Below are 19,327 nucleotides of genomic sequence, written 5' to 3'. Positions count from 1 at the left end.
CGTTTAAGTCTTTAATCCATCTTGAATTGATTTTTGTATAAGGTGTAAGGAAGGGATCCAGTTTCAGCTTTCTACATATGGCTAGCCAGTTTTCCCAGCACCAGCGTTGATCTCTTGACCTCGTGATCCGCCTGCCTTGGCCTCCCAAAGTGCTGGGATGACAGGCGTGAGCCACGACGCCCGGACCACTCTAAGCATTTTAAAGTATAATTCGGTGTCATTTAGCACATTCACAATGTTGTGCAACCTTCGTCTCTATCTAGTTCCAAAACAGTTTCATAACCCCATAAGGAAACTCCAATTAAGCAATCATTTCTCATCCTCCCCTCTTTCCATCCCTTGAAACCACTGACTTGCTTTCGGTCTCCATGGACTTGCGTATGGGTGATCTTTGCACCACATCTCCCAGCTGACCTGACCGGGGTTCTCAGAACTGCACATGGTCTGTGATTCTTCCACTCTCCCCCGTCTCCTTTCTCCAGGTCAGACCCAGACCCACTCACGTCGCAGTCTGAAGTCTCTCCCAGCCACTCCTGGTCTTTCTCCTCCTTTTTTTTTTTTTTTTTTTTTTTGTATTTTTAGGAGAGACTGGGTTTCACCATATTGGCCAGGCTGGTCTTAAACTCCTGACCTCGTGATCTGCCCGCCTCGGCCTCCCAAAGTGCTGGGATTACAGGCTTAAGCCACTGCGCTTGGCCTTTCTCCTCCTTTATCCTTCAGCAACCTCATCCCCAGTCAATCTCTTGCATTTCTTTTCTTTCTTTCTTTTTTTTTTTTTGAGACGGAGTTTCGCTCTTGTCCTCCGGGCTGGAGTGTAGTGGCACAATCTCAACTCACTGCAACCTCCACTTCCTGGATTCAAGTGATTCTCCAGCCTCAGCCTCTTGAGTAGCTGGGGTTATAGGCACCCGCCATCGCGCCCAGCTAATTTTTGTATTTTTAGTAGAAACGGGGTTTCGCCATATTGGCCAGGCTGGTCTCGAACTCCTGACCTCAGGTGATCCACCTGCCTCAGCCTCCCAAAATGCTGGGATTACAGGCGTGAGCCACTGGGCCCGGTCAGACAGGCAGTCTTTTAGGGTCTTACGTGGATAACCCCAACAAACCCTCACAATTGCATGAGGGCAGACCATCATGATCCTTGTTTTGCAGACAAGAAAACAGAGGTCCGAGACCTGTCTATCCCTAGAGGTGTACATCCCCTCCCTGGGGAAGGTTCTGAGACCTCTGTGTTCCTAGACATCTACATCCCCTCCCTGGGGAAACTTCCAGGCAGAGGACGTAGACATCTAGGGATACAAAAATAAAAATAGGCCGGCCGCGGTGGCTCACGCCTGTAATCCTAGCACTTGGGAGGCTGAGGCGGGCGGATCACCTGACGTCAGGAGTTTGGGACTAGCCTGACCGACATGGAGAAACCCTGTTTCTACTAAAAAAATACAAAATTAGCCAGGTGTGGTGGTGCATGACTGTAATCCCAGCTACTTGGGAGACTGAGCAGGAGAATCGCTTGAACACAGGGGGCGGAGGTTGCAGTGAGCTGAGATTGCGCCAGCCATTGCACTCCAGCCTGGGCAACAAGAGCGAAACTCCATCTCAAAAATAAAAAATAAAATAAAATAAATAAAAATAAAACTAAAAACCAGTCCTCACCACCAACCAGAAGCGGTTTCCTCAATATGAAAGTGCAACGTCATCTTTCTCAGAGGAAAAGCACAGCCTCTTCCCCTCAGCTGAGCCAGGCCAGCAGCCCTAGCTTCTGGAAGGATCCTTCAGGCTCCAGACACCCAACCTACCCATGGCCGGTGAGTGGGGCTTAATTCCCAACTTGAAAGTAGCCCGGCAGGCTGGAGGCCTGTCCCCTATCCTCCCAGGGAGGGCCCAAGCAGGTCATATAAGCACCGTGGGGACACCAGTGAGCCAAACTCATCTTTGTGCCAGGACACTGAGTTGGGTATGGAGGCTCAGAGTGGGGACAAGTCTTCCTTAGGATCACCTGGGCTTTCTCATCTTTATTATTATTATGTTTTTGGAAGAGAAGTGGGAACCAGCCAGGTGGCAAACACAGGGCAGGGCAGGGCAGGGCAGGGCAGGAGAACAGTGTTGAGGGCCGACGGAGGAGCAGGTAGCATGGACCCCTCCCTCCCCTGGACTCCCTCATAGCCTTGTGTGACTTCCTTTAGAGGAGCTGTCACCCGCTGATCATATGTGTTGCCCACAGACAGGGACCCCCCTGAGGGCAGGGGATGGCTCAGATTCACGTCTGGGCAAACGGAGACCTCCGGAAAAAGAAGCGAAAGGAGGAAGACGAGACCCAGACGAGAGGCATTTGGCGGCAGAAGGGGTGAGGAGAACTTGGAGAGCTTTGCTCTCTATCAGCCCCACTGGGACAGGATTTATTTTTTATTTTATTTTATTTATTTTTGGAGACAGAGTCTCACTCTGTCACCCAGGCTGGAGTGCAGTGGTGCGATCTCGGCTCACTGCAACCTCCGCCTCCTGGGTTCAAGAGATTTTCCTGCCTCAGCCTCCCAAGTAGCTGGGACTACAGGTGCCCGCCACCACACCCGGCTAATTTTTGTATTTTTAGTAGAGACCGGGTTTCACTATGTTGGCCAGGCTGGTCTCAAACTCCTGATCTTGTGATCTGCTTGCCTTGGCCTCCCAAAGTGCTGGGATTACAGGCGTGAGCCACCGTGCCTGGCTACCCAGCTAATTTTTTTTTTGTATTTTTAGTAGAGACGAGTTTTCATCATGTTGGCCAGGCTGGTCTCGAACTCCTGACCTCAGGTGATCCACCTGCCTCGGCCTCCCAAAGTGCTGGGACTACAGGCGTGAGCCACCTTGCCTGGCCGACCCCGGCTGTTTAAAAAATAAAAATAAAAAATAAAGGAATGAAACACTAATACATGCCACAACATGGATGAATCTCAAAAACATTACACTGAGCATAAAATACACCAGACAGGCGCTGGGCGCGATGGCTCCCGCCTGTAATCCCAGCACTTTGGGAGCCTGAGGCGGGTGGATCACCTGAGGTCGGGAGTTCGAGACCAGCCTGGCCAACATGGTGAAACCCCATCTCTACTAAAAATACAAAAATTAGCCAGGCATGGTGGCGCAGGCCTGTAATCCCAGCTATTCAGGAGGCTGAGGCAGGAGAATCACTTGAAACCAGGAAGCAGAGGTTGCAGTGAGTCGAAATTGCACCACTGCACTCCAGTCTGGGTGACAGAGGGAGACTGTCTCAAAAAAAAAAAAAAAGAAAGAAAGAGGCGATGGTTGCATAACATTGGGAGTGCACCAATGTCGCTGAGTCGCACATTTTTTTTTTTCTTTTTTCTGAGACAGAGTTTTGCTCTTGTCACCCAGGCTGGAGTCCAATGGCATGATCTGGACTGACTGCAACTTCTGCTTCCCGGGTTCAAGGGATTCTCCTGCCTCAGCCTCCGGAGTAGCGGGGATTACAGGCTCCCGCCACCACACCCAGCTAATTTTTGCATTTTTAGTAGAGATGGGGTTTCACAATGTTGGCCAGGCTAGTCTCGAACTCCTGACTTCAGGTGATCTGCCCACCTCAGTCTCCCAAACCGCCGGGATTACAGGCATGAGCCACTGCACCTGGCCGAGTTGTACACTTTAAAATGGCTAATGTTATGTGGATTTTATGTCCATTAAAAGAAACGAGGTGGCATACTGAGAGAGGAGGTGGCTGGGACTTCTGTGTCTAAGGGAAGAGTTCTGGGGGCCTGGACTCCTGCATTTTGGGGAAGGAGGAAGGAGTTGGAACTTGGACTCCTGGGTCCCCAAGGGTGGAGGCTCAGATCTGAGTCCAGGGGAGGATAGGGCTGAGAGTTTGGATGTTGAATACACAAAGCTGGAGGAAGGAAATTAGGGTCCCCCAAAGCTAACGTGCTGCCTGTGAGGTTCTAAGGAGACAGGACACGGTGGTTTGGGGATAGAGAGCCCTTAGGAAGTGGCAGTCAGATCGAAGGACCCAAGCAGTCCTGCAGCCTGGACTTTGCCTCTGCAGGATGTCTGCCTGAGCCCCACCCCGAATGCCAACCCTTCTTCCCTGAGCTCACCCAGCCCCAGCTCCAGGACTGAGAGCCCCAGGAAGCTTGGAGAGGTGAGCATCCTGGGGAGGCCCTGGAGGCTGGGAGGTGCATGGAGGTGCTGGGAGGGCAGGGAGAAACTCCCCAAGCAGGAGAATGTGTGAGCTAGGACTGAACACTGAAACAGGTGGAGAGATTGCTTGGAGTGGAGGACAGCTGGCCGATTAGATCAGACCCCCCACCCGTGACTTCTACCTGAGAGCCAATGGGGGCCCAGAGGCCAAGGCCACAATCTCATGCACCTGGGCCCTCCTCAAGGGGCTGGTTCTTCAGGTGTGAAGGGGAGGGGGGAGAGAGAGAGAGAGAGAGAGAGAGAGAGAGAAAAGAGAGAGGGGCCCAGCTTCAGCCCCTCTCATTCTCCTGCAGAGCCCAGCATGTGAGGCTTACCTGTTCCTGTCCCTGCGGGCTGGGCTATCTTGGGGTCTGGACCTTGTAAGTGTCAGAGGCAGGAGGGACTCCGGAGTCTAAGGAAGGAGGGCCTAGAGGTCTGACTCTGGGTCTGAGGGAGGAGGGGCTGAGGGACTGGACTCCTGGGTCCCGGGAAGTAGGAAGAGGCCATGACTCCAAATCCCTAAATACCAAGCCAGGAGGAGGTCAGAAGCTGAAGATGGCTGTTGGGAGAGAGAAGGAAAAGGGTCAGGCGGCAGGAGCAGTCTTTGGCTGGGGGACTTTTCGGATGGAGATGTCATCGCTGAATGCTCCCTTCCCACCCATGCTCAGCCTGCCTGGGGAACTCCAGCAGGGAAAAGGGGAAGGGTGAGAGGAAGGAGAGTGGAGGGGAGGAGGCAGGGTCGTCAGTGCTCTGTATCTCCCAGCCAAAAACAGAAGCTGCACCCAGAGAGCAGGCGGACCTGAGGCCCTCACTCTCGGGTACCCGAGTAGGTAAGAGCTGGGAGGTTGGATGTCAGGAGCTGGAGAAGAATATCTGTATTCTAGGAGGAACGGGGGCCCCGGAATTCTGGGTCTTCCAGGCTGGAGAGAGCTGGAGGCTCAGATTCCTGGTTCCTGGGGAGGGAAGGGCTGAGACTTTGGACGTTGAACCCACAAAGCTGGAGGAAGGAAATTAGGGGCCCCTAAAGCTAAGGTGCTGCCTGCTAGGTTCTGAGGAGGGAGGACACGGCAGTTTGCGGGTAGAGAGCCCCTCAGGAAGTGTTGGTCAGACCCAAGACCCCAGGCAGCCCTCCAGCGCGCTCCAGCTGGGACTTTGCTTCTGCCTTGGCCTGTCTGAGCCCCAACCCGAATGCCAGCCCTTCTTCCCTAAGCTCACCCAGCCCCAGTCCCAGGACTGAGAGTCCCAGGGATCTTGGAGAGGTGAGCATCTCCGGGAGGCCCTGGAGGCTGGGAGGTGCAAGGAGGGGCTGGGAGGACAGGGAGAAATTCCTCAAGTAGGAGAATGCGTGAGACAGGGTTGAACACTGCGGGATAGGTGGGGAAATTGCCTGGAATGGACAGCTGGCCAATTAGATCAGACCCCCACCTGTGACTTCTGCCTGAGAGCCAAGGGGGGGCCTAGTGGTTGGGGCCACAATCTCATGCACCTGGGCCCTCCTTGGGGGCTGGTTCTTCAGGTGTGAGAGAGACAGGTGTCCAGCCTCAGCCCCACTCCTTCACCTGCAGAGCCCGTCATGTGGGGCTACCTGTCGCTGATGCCTGTCTTCCTAGCTGTCTGGGCTATCTCTGGCGTCTGGATCGTGTGAGTGTCAGAGGCATGATGGACTCCTGGGTCTGAGGGTGGAGGGGGCTGGGGCCTGGATTTCTGGGTCTGAGGGAGGAAGGGGTTGGGGGCCTGGATCCCTGGATCTGAGGGAGGAGGAGCTGGAGGCCTGGACTCCTGGGTCTGAGCAAGGAGGGGCTGGGGGATCTGGACTCCTGTGTCTGAGGGAGGAGGAGCTGGGGGATCTGGACTCCTGGGTCTGAGGGAGGAGGGGCTGGGGCCCTGGACTCCTGGGTCTGAGGGAGGAGGGGCTGGGGTCTGGACTCCTGGGTCTGAGGGAGGAGGGGCTGGGGGCCTGGACTCCTGGTCTGAGGGCGGAGGGGGCTAGAAGTCCTTGTTTGTTTGGTCAACAGAAGGAAAAGTTGTTGGTGAGAGTCACCCACTCACTCTGATTTCCTCCGTAGTTTTGCCATTGCAGTGACCAACAGGACTGTGGACCTCAGTAAAGGCTTTCCCTACATTAGGTAATTCTGCCCGAGGGTAGGGATTTGGGGGGATCGCCGCTGCAGGAAAGTGTAGGCCCTAGCTTGGATTGCCCAGGATGACCCCTTTGTCTTCCCCAGCATCTGCGGATCCTTCCCCCCTCAGAGCTGCATCTTCAGCCAGGTGCTCAATATGGGAGCTGCTCTGGGTAAATATTGCCCAGCCCTTTGGTTCAGTGCTCCCCAGCCCAGCCAAGCGAGCTCCGAAACCGCTCCTTTCTCAAACCCAGGAGTCCATGCCCCAGGACCCTCTTTCCCCAAAATCCGGGAGTTTGCCGCTTTCTCCCTCACCTTGCTCCCCTCGGTTGCCTCTCTGGGTCCCAGGAGTTCGGGGTGGGTCTCCGTGCCACTTCCTTCTCCCCTCTACTCCCAGCTGCGTGGATCTGCATTGTCCGTTACCACCAGCTCCGGGACTGGGGCGTCGGAAGGTGGCCTAACCAGCTGATCCTATGGACGGGACTTCTCTGTGCCCTGGGCACCTCTGTGGTAGGCAATTTCCAGGTGAGACCCAGTCGGCGCCCAGGGTCTGCCCCGGCTGGCGTCTGGAACTACAACTCCCAGCATGCCCCGCGGCCATAGGCTTATTGTCTCGGGGGCTGGTTCCCGCGCGGCCTCCTGGGACTTGTATTTTTCTGTGGCCAGTGGCCTTGGACTGGCTGGATTCCTTTGCTCTCTTGAGTGGGGCACTCCGAGCGAGGCTGTTTGTATGTAGGACTTCGTTGACTTCCAGGAGGTTGGGATAATTTTCTGCCAGCCCCTCTCCCTAGCTCATTTAATGATGAAATTACTGGTCCAGGCGCAGTGGCTCATGCCTGGAATCCCAGCACTTTGGGAGGCGGAGGCAGGCGGATCACCTGAGGTGAGGAGTTCGAGACCAGCCTGGCCAACATGGTGAAACCCCGTCTCTCCTAAAATATACAAAAATTAGCCAGGCGTGGTAGCAGGCGACTTAATCCCAGCTACTTGGGAGGCAGAGGCAGGAGAATCGTTTGAACCCAGGAGGCGGAGGTTGCAGTGAGCCAAGATCGAGCCATTGTACTCAAACCTGGGAGATAAGAGTGAGACTTCTCTCAAAAAAAAAAAAAAAAAAAAAAAGAGATGAGATTACTGGCCGGGCTCTGTGGCTAACAGCTGTAATCCCAGCACTTTGGGAGGCCAAGGCAGGTGGATCACCTGAGGTCAGGAGTTGGAGACCAGCCTGGCCAACATGGTGAAACCCCGTCTCTACTAAAAATACAAAACATTAGCTAGGGGTGGTGGCAGGTGCCTGTAATCCCAGCTACTCAGGAGACTGAGGCAGGAGAATCACTTGAACCCAGGAGGCAGAGGTTACAATGAGCCAAGACCATGCCATTGCACTCCAGCCTGGGCCACAAAAGTGAGACTCAGTCTCAAAAAAAAAAAGAAAGAAAGAAAAGAAATTACTGAGGCTGGCACAGTGGTTCATGCCTGTAATACCAGGACTTTGGCAGGCTGAGGCTTGAGCCCAGGAGTTCAAGACCAGCCTGGACAACATAGCAAGACTCTGTCTCTACAAAAAATAAATTAGCCAGGCGTGGTGGCGTGAACCTGTAGTCCCAGCTATGCAGGAGGCTGAGGTGGGAAGATGGAGGATTGCTTGAGCCCAGGAGGTCGAGGCTGCAGTGAGCTGTGATGGTACCACTGCACTCCAGCCTGGGGAACAGAGTGAGACCTTGTCTCCAAAAAGAAATGACTGAGATTTACTCATTCTTCATGTTAGGCACATTGATTGAGCATTTGCCAGCCATTGGCAGCAGGCTTTCCATTTTGTACATGACTTCATTCCATCTCCATGAAGACTCTAGCTAGGTCACTCATTGCCCGTGGACCACAGAGAATATATTTATATTTATATATACATATACATACATATATATATATATATATATACACACACACATATATTGGAGATGGAGTCTTGCTCTGTCACCCAGGCTGGAGTGCAGTAGTGCGATCTTGGCTCACCGCAACCTCCGCCTGCCGGGTTCAAGCGATTCTCCTGCCTCAACCTACCAAGTAGCTGGGACTACAGGCACCTGCCACCACGCCCGGCTAAATTTTTTTTGTATTTTTAGTAGAGACGGGATTTTACCATATTGGCCAGGCTGGTCTTGAACTCCTGTCCTCAAATGATCCACCCACCTCAGCCTCCCAAAGTGCTCCACAACTATTTATTTACTTATTTGAGACAGAGTCTTGCTCTGTGGCCCAGGCTGGAGTGCAGTGGTGAGATCTTGGCTTACTGCAACCTCCATCTCCTGGATTCAAGTGATTCTCCTAACTTCGGCTTCCAGAGTAGCTGGGATTACAGGCGCTCACCACCACGCCTGGCTACCTTTTGCATTTTTAGTAGAGATAAGGTTTCACCATGTTGGCCAGGCTGTTCTCAAACTCCTGACCTCAAGTGATCTGTCCACCTTGGCCTCCCTAAGTGCTGGGATTACAGGCACGAGCCACTGTGCCCAGCCCTCAACCTATTATTATTATCTTGCTATTCTAAGGAGTATTTTTAGACATTTCCCCCTGGTTATCCCCTCTTCCCATGAAATTTTAAGTATTTATTTTATTTATTTTTTATTTGTTTATTTATTTTTGAGATGGGATCTTGCTCTGTTGCCCGGGCTGGTGTGCGATGGTGCCATCTCAGCTCACTACAACCTCTGCTTCCTGGGCTCAAGTAATCCTCCAGCCTCAGCCTCCTGAGTAGCTGGGATTACAGGCCTCAGCCACCATGACAGGCTAATATTTGTATTATTATTTTTTTTTTTCTTGAGATGGACTCTTGCTCTTGTTGCCCAGGCTGGAGTGCAATGGTGCGATCTTGGCTCACTGCAACCTCTGCCTCCTGGGTTCAAGCGATTTTCCTGCCTCAGCCTCCTGAGTAGCTGGGATTACAGGTGCCCACCACCATGTCTGGCTAACTTTTTGTATTTTTAGTAGAGACGGGGTTTCACCATGTTCGCCAGGCTGGTCTCGAACTCCTAACCTCAAGTGATCTACCCGCCTTGGCCTCCCAAAGTGCTGAGATTACAGGTGTGAGTCACCGTGCCCGGCAATATTTGTATTTTTTGTAGAGACGAGGTTTTGCCATGTTGCCCAGGTGGGTCTCGAACTCCTGAGCTCAAAGTGATCTGCCTGCTTCACCTTCCAAAGAGCTGGGATTACAGATGCGAGCCACCGCACCAGGCTGAAATTTTAAGTATTTTAAAATTTTAATGGAATATATGCTGTGTATCTGTGAGTCACATACAATTGTAATATTTAAGAATTTTTCACCTGCAAGACCAATTTTTGGGGAAATATCTGTCCCCCGCCTTGAGAATGCAAGATTTATCCCACTCATATTTACTGAGCATCTGCTATGTGCCAGTCACTGTTCTAGGAATTGAGGCTACAGCAGTGAACAGCAGATTTAAATGCCTCTCCTTGTGGAGCTGACAATAGCCGATGTGCTTAATAAGCCCATCACTCGGTATGGAAAGTTGGCGATCACTGTCTACTGCGTTGGTGAAGGGCCCCGGCCCCTCTGGTGCCCCTTACCCTCCTTCCCAGAGTCTCCCTCCCAACTCCTCCCTTCTCCTCCCAGGAAAAGAACCAGCGGCCCACGCACTTGGCAGGGGCCTTCCTTGCCTTCATCTTGGGTAATGTCTACTTCTGGCTGCAGCTCCTCCTGTGGAGGCTGAAGAGCCTGCCCCAGCCCGGGGCTGCCTGGATCGGGCCACTCCGCCTGGGCCTCTGCAGCGTCTGCACCATCCTCATTGTGGCCAGTATCCTTCTTCTATTCGGGGTAGGGCTTGGGGGTGGCTCTTCACTGGAGTCGGTCTTCCTGCCTGGCTGTCTGTCACTGGGGACATCTCTTCCTTTCTCTGGACCTCAATCTTTGCACAGGATTATGGCTTTGTCGTCGAGAATGCCGACTTCGGGGTCAGGCTGCCCAGGTTGGAAGCCCCTGTCCTCCACACGGCAGCTGGGGGAAACTTCTGCGGGCTGTTACTTCTCGGTGTCAGTGGTTTCCTCATCCCTCAAATGTGGATGACGACAGGGCTGACCTCAGGGTTGTGGAGGGGATAGGATAATAGGCATACGGTGCTTAGATCTGTGCCTGGCACATAGTGAGTGACCAATAGACGCTGGAAGAATGATATACTAAGAACAGTCCCTTGAGGGCACCCACTCTGTGCCAGGAATCATGGTGGTGGCTACAAGTGAAAACGGGTTCAGACAGGAAAAGTCTTTCAGCCAGGATGCATGTGAAGTTCTGTAGTGGAGCTGGTGATAGGCTGCAGGTGGCTTGTGCAGGCTCTGAGAGGCATTCTGTAACTGCTCTTCCTAACTCCATGTCCTGTGATATCATGTGAGTAGCTTGAAGTCCCATCATGGAAGTATTTTTACCACTGTAATTGGCAGGTGCCACCAACCACAGCCAGTTGTTAAACATTTACTAGCACACCACATGATGGTTGACTCAATTCCAACTCATTTCTGAACCATCCCCAGAACCCAGGCACTTTCCACCAGCACAGTGTACTTCTAGATGGGTCAGGTCACTCTCTGAGGCCTCAGTTTCCATATCCATAAAATGGATTTGCTTTTATCATCATGATTATTATTATTTATTCATTTTTGAGACAGTCTTGCTCTGTCGCCCAGGCTGGAGTGCAGTGGCGTGATCTCAGCTCACTGCAACCTCCGCCTCCCGGGTTCGAGCAATTCTCCTGCCTCAGCCTCCCAAGTAGCTGGGACTACAGGCACCTGCCACCACGCCCGGCTAATTTTTGTTTTTTTTTTTTTTTGAGATGGAGTCTCGCTCTGTCACCTAGGCTGGAGTGCAGTGGCGTGATCTTGGCTCACTGCAAGCTCCACCTCCTGGGTTCACACCATTCTCCTGCCTCAGCCTCCCGAGTAGCTGGGACTACAGGCGCCCGCCACCATGCCAAACTAATTTTTTGTATTTTTAGTAGAGACGGGGTTTCACCATGTTAGCCAGGATGGTCTTGATCTCCTGACCTTGTGATGAGCCCACTCCAGCCTCCCAAAGTGCTGGGATTACAGGCGTGAACCACCATGCCTGGCCTTTTGTATTTTTAGTAGAGACGGGTTTTCATCATATTGGCCAGGCTGGTCTCGAACTCCTGACCTCATGATCCACCTGCCTTGGCCTCTCAAAGTTCTGGGATTACAGGCGTGAGCCACCACACCAGGCCTATTATTATTATTATCATTATTATTATTTATTTATTTATTTGTTTTGAGACAGAGTCTCACTCTGTCGCCCAGGCTGGAGTGTAGTGGCATGATCTTGGCTCACTGCAACCCCCACCTCCCAGTTTCAAGCAATTCTTGTGCCTCAGCCTCCCAAGTAGCTGGGACTACAGGCATGCACCACCACACATGGCTAATTTTTGTATTTTTAGTAGAGACAGGGTTTCGGCATGCTGAGCAGGCTGGTCTCAAACTCCTGACCTCAGGTGATCTGCCCGCCTCGGCCTTCCAAAGTGCTGGGGTTACAGGTGTGGGCCACTGTGCCCAGCCCACAGTGATTAATTCTGATAGGTAGAGTGTAGAGTGAGAGAAAGGAGGGGCTGCAAACTCAGACTTGGGGGGGGGTCTTTCTCATTTGTGGGGAGGCCCAGAGCGTGCAGGCATTCAGAAGAGAGTAGAGAGAAACCAGCTAAGGCCCTGTGTTGGTTGTATTAAGTGCATCCGTTTCTTGGGAATTTTCTCAGCAAAATGGAAATAGTGATCGTATTTCCTGGAGTGACAAAGTGTATCTTCACAAAATAGTTGAGAGGGCTGGCCCCTCAGCCCAGCCTATAGTGACTTGGGGTATGAGACCATCAGGTCTCCTTTGCAGGGGCCCTGATGGTGATAAGATCCAGCCCCAGATCTTCTAAACTAGCCCTGATGATCAGTTTAGCCACAGGGACCTTCATTCTGTGGGACTCAGTAGTCTCTTGGGTGGGGTAGGTGGGGGAGGGAACCATAAAGACAGCTAGCTGAGTGTGGTAAGGGATGGAAGTCTGTAAAGACGGGCCTGAGACTGGCTGGATTCTGAGCCTGGCCTTGCAGAAGGAGCTGCTTGTGGGCTGGGAGGTTGAGGGCACACTGCATGTGCACGGAGCAGTAAGACCAGCCTAGGGAGGAGTGAGGCTGCTGGCAGGGCCGGGGCTGAGGATTCTCTAAAATAAGGGATCAGAGGCTTGGGTTTCTGCCTGGGGGTGATAGAGAGCCACATGAAGTTTCCGGTCAGGCACTGTGGCTCACGCCCAGAATCCCAGCACTTTGGGAGGCTAAGGCGGGTGGATGACCTGAGATCAGGAGTTCAAGACCTGTCTGGCCAACATGGTGAAACTCCATCTCTACTAAAAATACAAAAATTAGCCAGGCATGGTAGCACACGCCTGTAGTCCCAGCTGCTCAGGAGGCTGAGGCACAAGAATCGCTTGAACCTGGGAGGCAGAGGTTGCAGTGAGCCTAGATCATGCCACTGCATTCTAGCCTGGGCAACAGAGCGAGACTCTGTTTCAAAAAAAAAAAAGACCAGGTCTCGCTCTATTGCCCAGACTGGTCTTGAACTCCTAGCCTCAGGCAGTCCTCCCACCTTGGCCTCCCAAAGTGCTGGGATTGTAGGCGTGAGCCACCACTTCTCAGCCCCCTTAGAAATCCCTGAATGAATGGAATAAGCTGTCCGGGAGGAGTGAGGTGGTGAGCGGCTCCAGTGAGAGAAGTTCCAGAAAACAAGAGCTGTCTCTGCTAGGCTGGAGCCTGGGGTCTGCAGGGGCTGGCAGAGTAGAAAAAGGTCTTAAGGAGCTAGTGGGATGCTGAGGGTCCTCTGAACCCTGCTCGTCCAAAGGAGGGACGGGGCAGACCAGGAGAGAAAGGCACAAGACATGAGGAGAGGGCTGGAGAGAGATGGGTAAGGCAGATAGGACAAGACTTGGGGTGACCAGCTGGCCAAGAGGGATGAAGAGGGGGCCAGGGGGAGTGTCTGCTGGGGCACATGAGTGGATGGTGGAGTTGTCGTGGAGGAGGGGACACTCAGAGAAATAGATTTTATAGGGAAGAGATTAGGCTCTGAGAGTGAGCAGGAGGGGCCTGCAGGCCATGGGTAGCAAGGTGGATGTTCAGGAGAAAGTTGCAAAACACAGTCCGAGGCTGGCGGCAGGGAGGGAGGCGTATTTAGGAAATCATGCGTGTTTAGAGGCAGAAGCAATGGCAACTGGGTGTCCTGGACAAGTAGGGAGGCAACCAGGCCCTTCCCTGGGTCAGGGAAGGGAGACAGAAACTTTTTGGGATATTGGGAATGCAATAGTAACGGGGGTGCACGCAAAGGAAAGCATGTGCGAGCAGCTTGAGATGGAGACCGGCTGGAGAGCATCGGAGACCAAGGCGAGGCCCCGTCTGTGAGGAGCTACAGGGGAAGGGGAGAGCTGAGGATGGGGACACCCAGAGACGGTCTCTGCCCAGCGCAAGGTGGCACAGAGACCAGGCCGGGCTCCGCGTCTGTCACGGTAGCAGTGTGGCCCTTGACCCTGGGGCAGTGATCGTCCTCCACGCCTGCTCGCTGCGTAGCGTCTCTGCGGCCTGCGAGTGGCTCGTGGCCATGCTGCTGTTCGCGCTCTTCGGTCTCTTCGCCGTTGACTTCTCCGCCCTGGAGAGCTGCACCCTGTGTGTTCAGCCGTGGCCCAGCCTCAGCCCCCCGCCGGCCTCCCCCATCTCCCTGCCGGTCCAGCTGTAGCAGGCACCCTGACCCGGGCCTCGCCCTCACCCGTGAAGCAGGAAAGATGGGGCCAATCCCAGTGCCCTGCACCCAGCAAGATGAGCCGCTGGGGATCTCTCCAACCAGCTGGGGCTGCCGCTGACTGACCTGGAGCCGGAGGACCTGTGTGCCGGCGCGGAGGGCCTCTGAACAGCTGGTGGCAGCCAGCATCCCAGTCCCCGCCTTCGGGCCCTGCCCCTGCAACTGGGCACCCAGGAAGCGAGAGGCCAAGGCCAGCCAGCTGTCCCTGATCAAGGCTATTTATTATTATCATCTTTTTTTTTTTTTTTTTTTTTTGCCGCCGGCGGAATCAGAGACACGGACGCAGGCAGGATCACGCGAAACCAGAATTCCTTCCGGAGAGCAAATCCGTACAGAAGGTTGTGGGGGGAGGATCAGGGGAGGAGGGGCCCGGGAAGAGGGGGTTGGGGACGACACAGGGACAGAGGGCCCTGTCCGGATCTGCTAAGCCACCCCAACCAGCTCCCGTCCCTCCCCCACCCCACCCCGCAGAGAGATTGATCAATAAATAAAATAATAAATTAATCAATAAATAAAATAGAAACAGCTCCCCCGCCCCCTGTTCCCCTAGAACCACCCCCAGTTGGGCACGGCCCGCGGAGCCCCATCCCTGCAGGGCAAGGCCGGTTTTTGTGTCCACCCCCCTCCCGACATGTTCCTTGGGCCTTATTTACAGATTCACAGTTGGGGGCAGGGAAGGGGGGTGGAGGGGGGTCCCCTCCCTCCCCAGCCCCCTGGGGTCAGGGCAGAGGAGTCCCGTTGGTGGCCAGGAGCTTCTTGTCCTTGGGGGGGCCTCGGCGGGGAGAGCTGCTCAGCTCTGGGTCTGGGCGGCCAGGTGGGGGCTGCAGGCTTCGGGGTGGGGCACCAGCAGGCCGGGTCTGGGCCCCGTTCTTCTCATCTGCAAGGGAGGAAGAGGTTTTTCGTGGGTTCCACAGCCCAGGGTTGGGGTTCCCATTATCAGGGGATGGGGGCAGAGTCTCATCAGTCGGTCTCAGTAACCCCGAGGCTCCAGCTCCGATCCCCGATAAGGCCCAGTCTGTCCACCACCTGGCCTTGAATTGTTTACTCGGAGGACGCACCCCAAGTGACAAGGCCTGGCTCCCCTAGGACAGGGGCTGCACTCTATGCCCCCTGCAACCCTGGGGCCAGGTTAGTCCAGGGAGACCTGGGCCGGGCCTGACTTTAGGAGACTCTCAGATTCTGGTTATGACACCGTTCGCTAAGAAACAGCCTGCCAGGACAGTGCTCAACCTTCATAGCAAGAGGGCCCCCCTGGCTCTCTCCTTCTCTGGTGGTTGGGGAGAAATGTTCCATGGAACTGGGCTCAAGGGAGCCTACTGGTGGGGAGGGGGGGTCTCAGGCCCCTCATGCTGGGCCAGCCTGACTCAGGTCACTCTCTCCTGGGTCCTGAGGCCACTTCCTCTTGGGGACTGTGGTGGAAACACTGGTTGCTGGGTGGTCTCCAGCAATTTCTATGGGGCCTAGGATGTTACCTGAGGTCCCCTGGCGGAGACCTCGTTTTTCTTTTAAGAGAAACTGAGGGGGCTGGGCGCAGTGGCTCACGCCTGTAATCCCAGCACTTTGGGAGGCCAAGACAGGCAGATCACTTGAGGTCAGGAGTTTGAGACCAGTCTGGCCAACATAGTGAAACCTCGTCTCTACTAAAAATACAAAAATTAGCCGGGTGCGGTGGCAGGTGCCTGTGATCCCAGCTACTCGAGAGGCTGAGGCGGGAGAATCGCTTGAAACCTGGGAGATGGAAGTTGCAGTGAGCTGAGATTGCACCACTGCACTCCAGCCTGGGCAACAGAGCGAGACTCTGTCTCAAAAACAAACAAACAAAAGAAAACTGAGGGGCTTGTCATAGCAACCACAGTGACTCGGAGGCCTGGCCCCCCACTCCATTCTCCTTTATGAGACAGGTGGCTGAGCCCCCGGGGTGCCTGTTAGTCCTACATCTTCGAGGGTGTGCCCGTTTTGAGACCCCTGGTTGCTGAGGCCAGCTTTCCTTGGCAACGGGGTCCAGTGGACCTAATTTGCTTTCCGGTTGCCCCTAGCAACCATCAGAAAAGAGGGATTCTGCACCTCAGCACGACTGCCATTTGGGACTCAGCTGTCGTGGGGGGCTGTTGTGTGAATTGTAGGGTGTTTTGCAGCATCTCTGGTCTCCACCTACAGGAGGCCATTGGCAGCCCCCTGCTTTCCCCAGTTGAGAGGAGGAAAAATGTCTCCAGACGTTGCTAAATGTCCCTAGGGGGTTGTGCTAGGCTGAACAACGGCCCCCTGCAAAGATGTCCACATGCAAATACCGAGAACTTGTGACTATGTTTCTTGATGGAGGAGAAGAGATCCTGTGCTGTGGGGAAGGTGAGAGACCATGAGGTAGGGGATTATCTTGGAGTATCTGTGCAGGTCTCACTGAGTCACCTTTTCCCAGCTAAGGTCAGTCAGAGGGATATATGGCATCACTGGCTTTGAAGATGGAGGAAGGGGCCTTAACCAGAGCGCCTAGGAACTGGAACACACAAGGGAACAGACTCCGCCCGAGAGCCTCCAGGAGGGAGCGCAGCCCTCCAGGCACCCTGTTAGCCTGTGGAGACCATGTGGGACTTCTGACCTCCAGGACTGTACAATAATCGCTTGTGTTGTTTCAGCCACCAAGGCTGTGTCATTTGTTGACGGCGGCCATAGGAAACAAACACGGGGTGAAACCAGCTCCCCTAGTTGAGAACCATGGCTCCAGAGCAAAAGACCTGACCCTGGGACTCAGAGTTTCTGGGGACAAGGCCAAAGCTGCCCTGGCCCCTGGCCTCAACGCTGGGCCCTGTTTCCTTTCAGCAGGGGTCCAGGGGTCCAGGGGTCCAGGAAGGGGCATGGGTCCTGTGAGGCTGATGCTGCCCGACTCCCCTCAGAGCAGACGGCTGTCCACGTGCCCTGCAATGGGGCCCAGTACCCTGTTTCACTGCGTCCCCCGTGACCCCGTGTCTCAGGAATGAGGGCTGATTTCCAAGACAGGCGCTCTCTTCCCTTGAGAATTCTGGCTACCTCTGGTTGCTTGGGCGAGTGCCCGTTATGCTCTCTACTGAACACTGCATCCTCCCAAATTCATGTGCCGAAACCCAATCCCAAGGTGATGGTATTAGGAGGTTATGTTGGGAGGTGATGAGGTCATGAGGGTGGGGCCTTCATGAATAGGATTAGTGTCCTTAGGAAAGGGGCCCCAGAGACTTCCCTTGCCCCTTCTGCCATGTGAAGACACAGCACCAACGTGCTGTCTGTGACCCAGGAAGCAGCTCTCACCAGGCACCAACGCTGCTGGCAGCTTGATCTTGGACTTCCCAGCCTCCAGAATTGCCAGCAATAAATTTCTGTTATTTGTAAGTGTATGGTATTTTCTTATAGTAGCCTGAACGAACTAAGACACCTTTGCAACAAACCCTCTGCTGTCCTGATTGCTAGAGAATTTGAGTCTTTGATGACCAGGACTGGGAGCCCGGGAAGGCTGGATTCCCCAGAGCAAGATCTTGCACATTCCCATGAACTCAGCTTAGAATTCTGGTTGCTAGGGACCATTAGGCCCTAGCCCCAAGGTGAGGTGACTTCTGAGACCTGCAAAGACGGTGGCCAATTTGTCCTGGGTTTGACTCAAAGCCCTGCATCCCAGAAACACCCTTCAGTCCCAAGCAAACCAGGACGGTGGGTCACCCTCCTCCTGGACAGAGGTTCCACGACCCCCAACACAGAGCCTGTCATCTTCTTAGGGACTCCTGGGAGCCAGTCCTCAGGTTGCTAGGGAGAACCTCCTCAGGCCCCAGCCTCTCGGGGAACCTGCTCACAACTCTGCAGATAAGACCTCAGCTACGACAATGGTGAAGGAGCCCACCAGCTGGGTGTCCTCTGCAAACCAAACCCCAGAGTACCTGCTCATGCTGGACCTCTGCCCGCCACCCACTGCCCCTGCCACCCACGGCCCCCGCCACCCACGGCCCCCGCCACCCATGGCCCCCGCCACCCATGGCCCCTGCCACCCACGGCCCCTGCCACCCACCTGCCAGGGCCTGCACGGAGGGCTGGTCATGAGTACTCAGGAGCTGTGCCTGGATGGTCTCCACCACTCGCTTGAACCGACGGCTGGGACCTGGAGGGACAGGCGGGCAGAAAAACACTGACTGGGGGTCCAGGACCAGGAAGACCGTCCCAGCCTGCAGAACCCAGTCCCTCCACCAAGCACACAACACCCCCACTGCGTCTCCATCTCCCCTGCTCCGCTGGGGCCACATCAATCCACAGTTTGCAAATGGGTCTGTGCTGCTATTTAAGCATCACAGTCAAACTCACATACCTTCAACTTCAAATAACAGGTGTTGGTTTCTATTCAAATAGATACTATTGCTTGTTGTTAGTTTCTAGCGGAGGCCATGAAGGACCAGAAATGTAAGAATAAGTTGGAGCCAGACACGGTGGCTCATGCCTGTAATCCCAACACTCTGGAAGGCCGATGTGGACAGATCACTTGAGGTTGCTCACGAGTTCGAGACCAGCTAGGCCAACATGGCGAAACCCTGTCTCTACTAAAAATACAAAAATTAGCTGGGCATGGTGACGCGTGCCTGTAATCCCAGCTACTCGGGAGGCTGAGACAAGAGAATCTCTCAAACCCAGGAGGCAGAGTTTGCAGTGAGCCCAGATTGTGCCACTGCACTCCAGCCTGGATGACAGAGCAAGACTGTCTGAAAAAAAACCAAACAACAACAAAAAAAAAAAAAAAAAAGAAAAGAAAAGAAAAAAAAAAAAGAAATCGGAGAAAGCCTTTTCTTTTTCTTTTTTCTTTTTTTTCTTTTTTGAGACAAGGTCTCATTCTGTCACTCAGGCTGGAGTGCAGTGGCGCGATCACAGCTCACTGCAGCCTCAACCTCCTGGAATCAGGTGATCCTCTCACGTCAGACTCTGGAGTAGCTGGGACTACAGGTGCATGCCACCGTGCCTGGCTTTTGTGTGTGTGTGTGTGTGTGTGTGTATATATATAAATTTTTTTGTTTGTTTTGTAGAGATGAGGTCCCATTATGTTGCCCAGGCTGGTCTCAAACTCCTGGGCTCAAGCATTCCTCCCACCTCGGCTTCCCAAAGTGCTGGGATTACAGGAGTGAGCTCATGCCTGGCCTCAGAAAAAGTCTTACAATTGAGAAAGGTCTGCACATTAGCCTTTTTTTTTTTT

At 53.9% G+C, this 19,327-nt stretch overlaps 2 protein-coding genes and 1 long non-coding RNA gene across 4 annotated transcripts in view; 2 read left to right on the top strand and 1 right to left on the bottom strand.

Moving 5' to 3' along the window:
• The first annotated feature begins 1,693 nt into the window (after nucleotides 1-1,693).
• On the top strand, nucleotides 1,694-4,122 carry LOC129051797 (uncharacterized). The gene is made up of 3 exons (XR_008516290.1): nucleotides 1,694-1,805; nucleotides 2,222-2,344; nucleotides 4,034-4,122. It is a non-coding gene; the product is annotated as an uncharacterized LOC129051797 (long non-coding RNA).
• A 1,561-nt stretch (nucleotides 4,123-5,683) lies between these two features.
• TMEM150B (transmembrane protein 150B) lies at nucleotides 5,684-14,323 on the top strand. The gene is made up of 6 exons (XM_024237637.3): nucleotides 5,684-5,808; nucleotides 6,234-6,293; nucleotides 6,393-6,460; nucleotides 6,685-6,812; nucleotides 9,919-10,099; nucleotides 13,874-14,323. The coding sequence occupies exons 1-6, from the start codon at nucleotides 5,741-5,743 to the stop codon at nucleotides 14,068-14,070; spliced, it is 702 nt and encodes a 233-aa protein (XP_024093405.1). The 5' UTR covers nucleotides 5,684-5,740; the 3' UTR covers nucleotides 14,071-14,323.
• A 102-nt stretch (nucleotides 14,324-14,425) lies between these two features.
• BRSK1 (BR serine/threonine kinase 1) overlaps nucleotides 14,426-19,327 on the bottom strand; it is a 30,123-nt gene continuing 25,221 nt past the window's right edge. For both annotated transcript variants that reach the window (XM_024238330.3, XM_054539076.2), the window contains 2 exons: nucleotides 18,161-18,250; nucleotides 14,426-15,010 (listed from right to left, as the gene is read on the bottom strand). In XM_024238330.3, coding sequence (XP_024094098.2) covers nucleotides 14,853-15,010; nucleotides 18,161-18,250 — 248 coding nt within the window. In that variant the 3' untranslated portion in view covers nucleotides 14,426-14,852. The remainder of the gene's footprint in view (nucleotides 15,011-18,160; nucleotides 18,251-19,327) is intronic.

This window comes from Pongo abelii, chromosome 20, assembly GCF_028885655.2.
Source record: "Pongo abelii isolate AG06213 chromosome 20, NHGRI_mPonAbe1-v2.0_pri, whole genome shotgun sequence".
Lineage (NCBI taxonomy): Eukaryota > Metazoa > Chordata > Mammalia > Primates > Hominidae > Pongo > Pongo abelii.
Note: the sequence above shows the minus strand (reverse complement) of the source record. Positions and strands in the feature narration are given on the sequence as shown.